Source organism: Zophobas morio, unplaced genomic scaffold (assembly GCF_036711695.1).
Source record: "Zophobas morio isolate AGI-343-1 ecotype UQ-CSIRO unplaced genomic scaffold, CSIRO_AGI_Zmor_V1 ptg000031l, whole genome shotgun sequence".
In the NCBI taxonomy this organism is placed as follows: Eukaryota; Metazoa; Arthropoda; class Insecta; order Coleoptera; family Tenebrionidae; genus Zophobas; species Zophobas morio.
Window position 1 is genome coordinate 1 of NW_026972136.1, and position 6,666 is coordinate 6,666.

The window sequence follows — 6,666 nt, forward strand, 5'->3', positions numbered from 1 at the left end:
TGGCAAAAATTGGAATTTTCAAAATTGGTCCGTTTTCGACCGTTTTGGGCGTCATTTTACGCGGATTTTCCTCAGGATCACGATTCCGTATTCGTTTTTGACGTATCTCTTCAAATAAGCGAGAAAATGGCAAAAATTGGTATTTTCAAAATTGGTCCGTTTTCGACCGTTTTGGGGGTCATTTTACGCGGAATTTCCTCAGGATCACGATTCCGTATTCGTTTTTGACGTATCTCTTCAAATAAGCGAGAAAAATGCAAATTTTGGAATTTTTTAAATTGGTCCGTTTTTGACCGATTTGGGCGTCATTTTACGCGGATTTTCCTCAGGATCACGATTCCGTATTCGTTTTTGACGTATCTCTTCAAATAAGCGAGAAAATGGCAAAAATTGGTATTTTCAAAATTGGTCCGTTTTCGACCGTTTTGGAGGTCATTTTACGCGGAATTTCCTCAGGATCACGATTCCGTATTCGTTTTTGACGTATCTCTTCTGTACGTGTTGTACGCGAAATTACGAAGCCGACAGGTAACGAAACCCCCACTATCGTTTGTGGACCTACCTGGGCTCGATGGATTAAGGTGCGTTGAATTCGTTGCTTCGGGGATCCCCTGGCGAAGTGATGTGTAGTAGTTATCGTTGAGAAAACCGCACAAAACAAGAATAAAGTGTTGTAAGCACTCGCACCGGTAGCTCCGAGATGTTATTACGACCGAATACCGTAGGCTACTGGCTTCTCCCCATATGGTTAGCCCTCTGGGGGTGGTCCAAACCGATATGGGGACTTTTAAGTTTAAACTACATAAGTTCGCGAATACCGAACATACCGCCCACCAAAATACGCATAAGCGATATTTTTGAACCTATGACTAAAGAATCTATATCTATATCTAATGAACTATTCTACGAAAAAGAAAAGGAAAGTGTAAAAAGAATAAGAACTAATCTACAGAGATGCAGTAGAGTTAGGACTCTACTGGCAGTGGGCACAATTTTGAAATTGGTCGTTTTAGTAGACCCAGGGAAGTTTTAATAGTGGCGACTCTATGGACTCCGTCTGCACCGGGGTGGAGTTCCACAATTCGCCCTAACCGCCACTGCAGCGGAGGGGCATTATCGTTCCTTATCACAACTATTGAATTGATCACCGGACCCTGTTCCACCTTGCACCACTTTGTCCTTTGCTGCAAAGTGTGAAGGTACTCTGTTTGATACCGCTTCCAAAAGTCGCGTTGACAACGTTGGATTAATTGCCAGCGATTGAGGCGATTGAGTTTTAAAGTACTGACGTCTTCATCTGGCGGACTAGATAAAGGTTCTAATACTAAAAAGTGGCCAGGTGTTAAAGCATTCAAATCGTTGGGATCGGGGCTAGCAGAGAATAGTGGGCGAGAGTTCAAAACCGCTTCGATTTGCACTAGCAGGGTGTAGTACTCTTCGAAGGTAAGTGATTGGGCACCGATTACCCGAACGATGTGGGTTTTCACGGACCGCACCCCTGCTTCCCAGAGACCCCCGAAATTTGGGGCATTCGGAGGATTAAAATGCCATTTTAATTCTAGTGAGCTTGCTGCATTTTTGGCATACTGTAGCAGCACTTTATTTGCTCCAACAAAGTTAGTGCCACAGTCACTGTATAAGTGTGTACATCTACCACGACGAGCTATGAAGCGTCGAAATGCTCCAATAAAGGCGTCCGAAGTTAAATCAGATACTAACTCGAGATGTACCGCCTTTACCGACATACACACAAAAATGCAAATGTATGCCTTCGTTGTTCGCGTTCCTCGATATTTGCCCATTGTCAGACTAATAGGACCGGCGAAATCCACCCCACTATGCAAAAAGGGTTTGAGGTGGTTGACTCTGGCATAAGGTAAGTTTCCCATGAGTGGTGTAATCGACGTCGGACGGGTGCGAAAGCATCGAATACACCGTGAAACAACAGATCTAATGGCGCGCTTCGCTGAGAGGATCCAGAACTGCTGGCGCAACAAGAAGAATAGCGTTTGGTGTCCTACATGTAAATATCGCACGTGAAATTGTTCTATTAGCAGCTCAGTTAATCGGTGTTTTGAAGGAAGAAGCAAGGGATGTTTTGTGTCGAAGGGAAGTTGCGCATGTTGAAGACGGCCGCCCACCCTAAGAAAACCGCGGTTATCTAGAAACGGATTGAGCCGTTGAAGCGCCTTTGACAGTTGTTGATTGCGTCGTAGATTCGCGATTTCATCCTCAAAACAACTGGCTTGAACATGTTGAATAACAACTAACAGAGCTCTGTGAAGTTCCTCTGCAGTTAAGTGGCCACTGACTCGTTGCTCTTTGTTTCGCGCGTTGCGGGTGAATCGAATAAGAATTGCTATCACTCGTTGCACCCTCCGTAGAGAGGAATGTTGATTCAACAAAATGTCAATAATATGATCTCGAGATGTGACCACATTCAGGACCACCTTTTTTTCCTCCGTCATGACCGCGAGCGATTGATTTGATTCGTTTGAATCTCCGAGATTCCATTCTATCTCCGGGAGCTGCAACCACGTGGGGCCCGCCCACCATAAGGGATGGTGCACCAGCTCCGATGGGAGTAAACCGCGTGAAGCACAGTCTGCAGGGTTCTGCTCGGAACGAATATGTTTCCAACTAGAAGGGAGTGTCAAATCTTGAATCTGTGCGACTCGATTCGCTACAAAGCACTTCCACCGATGTGGCGATGATTTGATCCAAGATAACGCAACGGTGGAGTCGCTCCACGCAAAGATCTTTTGGAATTTGAAACAATTCTGATATGTTTTGCAGACCCGAGATATCAGTTTAGCAAGTAGTAGGGCGCCGCAAAGTTCCAATCGAGGCAACGTGACCCGCTTTAGTGGGGCGACTTTAGTCTTAGCGCAAACTAATTTCGTAATTATTTGACCGTCCGCCATCTCGTACCGGAAGTAGACAGCTCCACTAAATCCCGATTCGGAAGCATCACAAAATCCGTGTAACTGCAATGCACTGTAAGAATCTGAATTCAAGTGACGAGGGATTTCTAATCGCGTTAATAAAAGAAGCTCTTCCGAGTACTTCTGCCATTTGTCAACTATGGGTTCAGGAGGTTCGTCATCCCATTGTAACCCAAGTGTCCATAAGTTTTGAATTAGACACTTTGCAAAGAAAGTTAACGGCGCTAAAAATCCGAGAGGATCGAAGATGCGTGCCAATTCTGATAAGATGGTACGCTTAGTCCAAGTACGATTCAATGGTTTTACGATGTATGAGAAACTGTCCTTCTGCGCGTACCAACTTAGGCCTAAAATTTTTTGAAACGACTCACTATCAAACGTGTGTGTGTCGTCCTCGTGCGAATCCCGATTACATGGCACTAATTCGGGGCAGTTGCTCGACCATTTGTGGAGTTGAAACCCGGCCGAGCCTAACAATGTTTCGAGTTCGGTCCGAAGTTGTTGACCATCCGCCACAGAGTTTGTGCCCGTAACGATATCATCGACGTAAGTGTGTTTCGACAACGCTCGCGAAGCCAACGGGAACTGATCTTGACCGATCTTTGCTAATTCTGCCAAGGTGCGAAGCGCTAAAAAGGGTGCTGAAGCTACACCGTAGGTCACCGTGTTTAGACGGAATTCACGAATGGGTTCATCCGGGTGAAACCGCCACAGAATTCGTTGATAGTCGCGGTGGTGCGGAACTACCAGAATCTGCCTATACATTTGTCCAATGTCGCCAATTATTACAAACCGATGTGTCCGAAATTCTAATAATAAATCAAACAGATCCTTTTGTAGTTTGGGACCTGTAACCAACGTCGAGTTCAATGACGTCCCGCTGGGCGTCACCGCCGACGCATCAAAGACCACCCGGAGTTTTGTTGAAGTACTGTCGGGTTTCAGTACGCAATGATGAGGGATGTAGTACGTTTGATGTTCAAATGTCGCTTGATTTTGGTTAGAAATTAATTCCATGTGTCCGCGATCTAAATAGTCTTGCATGAACCGTTTGTATTGGTCATACAATTTTGGGTCTTTAATTAAACGCTTTTCCATGGATAATAATCTCCGCTGTGCAACGACACGGGAGTTTTCAAACATCGGCTCACTGTCTTTGAACGGAAGTGCGACTACAAATCTCCCGGAGATAGTCCGCGAATGGGTGTTAACAAAATGTTGTTCGCAACGTGCGTCCTCTGGAGATGGTGGAAGGATTTCGGAAACCTCCTCCATTTCCCAGAACTTGCGGACTAACGAATCTAGCGGCGCATTATGGGAAGAATGGAAAACGTACTTTGGGGAAGTTTGCAAGTCGATTTTCCCAATTACGATCCAGCCAAATTGCGTTTCAAAAACAGCTGGATCGCGAGACGTATGTTGCCTTTTATTCCCAACAAAAATGGCTGCAAAGACATCGGCACCGAGTAACATGTCAATTTTTGCGGGAATATTGAACTTAGGGTCCGCGAGTTGGAGATTTTGCAAGTGCGGCCAATTGGCAGATGGGTTAACTACAGGCATGTCTTCACAAATCTTTTTTATTACCATCGCCGAAACCGAAAGACGTGGTGTTTCGCGGAAGTATGGCTGCACGATGCACGATACCATACTACCAGCTTTCGATTCCATTCCGTTAAGCCCAATGATAGGGGTATGGGATTGAATAAGACCGAGGCCCAGTTGTCGCTGACATTTCTCTGTAATAAACGATGCTTGACTGCCACTGTCAAGCAACGCGCGAACGGTGTGTACCTTTTTATTAATATCGTGAACATGAAGAACAATGGTTGCCAAAAGTGTGGTGGTAGAAATTACAGATAATGAGGTGTCATCGAAAACTGGATTTGTCGGGAGTCATAAATCGGACGGCGTTTGTGTCATTACGTGATGATCTGTATTTGTCGCAATTTGCTCCAGGTTCTCGAAATGCAGTAAGCTGTGATGTTGAGCTTTGCAGTTGCGACAAGTACTCTTAGACGGGCAGTCCTTTATCAAGTGTGTGTTCCGTAAGCAATTGATACAACAACGTTTGTTCTTGATGGATTGATATCGTTCTTGCGGCGACTGTCCGAGAAAGGATGGGCACTGGTATATCAAATGCACCGATTTACAAAAGATGCACTTATTACCCGTATTTGCTACAAAAGCGTGCGGTACGACACCCCGCTGGTGGGGTGTGTCGAGTTTTAATGGTGTTGGGACCGGGTTCGCTCGTTGCGACATTGGCCCGGTCGAAGCATTGTTTACTTCGAGGGCTTTGCATTGTCGCAACACGAACTCTTTCAGTGAATTAAAAGTAGGGAAGTCGATCCCACTATTTTCTAATTCAAATCGTTTCCGAGTTGAAGCGTCTAGTTTGCTCAGCATCCAATTGAATAAAGTAAAATCCCACAGATCTAGTGACGCTGGTGGGTTTAGTGATCCACTAATTTGATCTAATGCCGCCAGATTCTCCGTAAAACTATTCACTAAATTACGGAGAGACTGTGGCGAGTCAGATGTGGCTTTGTTCGCGTTATTAACAGACTGCCAATATGTGGCAACCAAAAGTCTTTTGTTCTCATACCGATTCGTCAAACTCTCGTACACTATAAGATAATTATCGTCGCTGATCGGCAGTGACTTTACTATGGACAATGGTTCACCTGAAAGGTGCGTTATCAAAAGATGAAACTTCTCGATGTTAGAATAAACCGAGTTTGTATGAACCGACACGTTAAATAGGTCTCTGAAGGTTGGCCACGTCTTTAGAGAACCGTCAAATTTAATAAGATTTATTGGCGCAAGTCTGATACTGGGTTGAACGGGCGCGGATGATTTGTCCTGTACCGACGCTGCTTTATTGGCGTCTATGATCCTCAGTACTAAAACGTGGAGTGCCTTTAATTTACCAAAAGCAGCGTCGATATCGATTTCGAGTTGATTAATTTTATCGAGCTTTTCAACTTCTTCTTCATCGATTAAGCAGCTCCTAAAGAGTTGTTTTGATTCGGCCCGAATTTCTTGGGCCATTTCAAAATTTGCTATTATGGCCGATTGATTGGCCTGATCGTTAAGATCTGTACCCTCGGTTAGAGCCAGATTTTTCATTCGCCGCAACAGCTGGGGTCCGGCTACAACAACTCTATCCATGGTGGTCATTGTATATACCACACGTGCAGAATGCAAAGACAAAGTGTATACAAAACTGTGAAAGTGACTCGATTAGCCACCCAATGTCAAGCGTGTGACAAGGAACGAAACGAAGTGATGCAAGATTGACAAAGAACGATATAGGACGCCAAACCGAATGTAGGGCGTGTGTCTATAGTTCTGCGAAATAGGACCCGAATGGTCAAGTAATGTCAAGTGGTTGACAAGGAAAGAAACTAACTACTAGTCGAGTGAACAAGGAAAGATAGAGGACGCCAAACCAAATGTGTGGCGTCTCGACAGACAAGTGTGTCTGCGTATCCTGGTGGGTAGTCTTGGACGACTGTAGCTTGGTCCGAATGACGCAAGCTATGACAAAACAAACGAAAATTTTGATGAACGAAAGGTACGATAGCAGCACCTGGGCGGTCTATGCTATCGCGATTGCGGATCTATCGTAGATCCGGCTCGAAGGACCAAAAAATGTACGTGTTGTACGCGAAATTACGAAGCCGACAGGTAACGAAACCCCCACTATCGTTTGTGG

General features: G+C 45.0%; 1 protein-coding gene across 1 annotated transcript; it reads right to left on the reverse strand.

The window, feature by feature from the left end:
- Positions 1 to 965: 965 nt before the first annotated feature.
- Positions 966 to 6,128, reverse strand: LOC135139578 (uncharacterized). The gene is made up of 2 exons (XM_064069876.1): positions 4,872 to 6,128; positions 966 to 4,739 (listed from the first exon to the last, which is right to left on the reverse strand). Exons 1-2 carry the CDS (start codon positions 6,126 to 6,128, stop codon positions 966 to 968), a joined length of 5,031 nt encoding a protein of 1,676 aa, XP_063925946.1.
- Between the last annotated feature and the right edge of the window lie 538 nt (positions 6,129 to 6,666).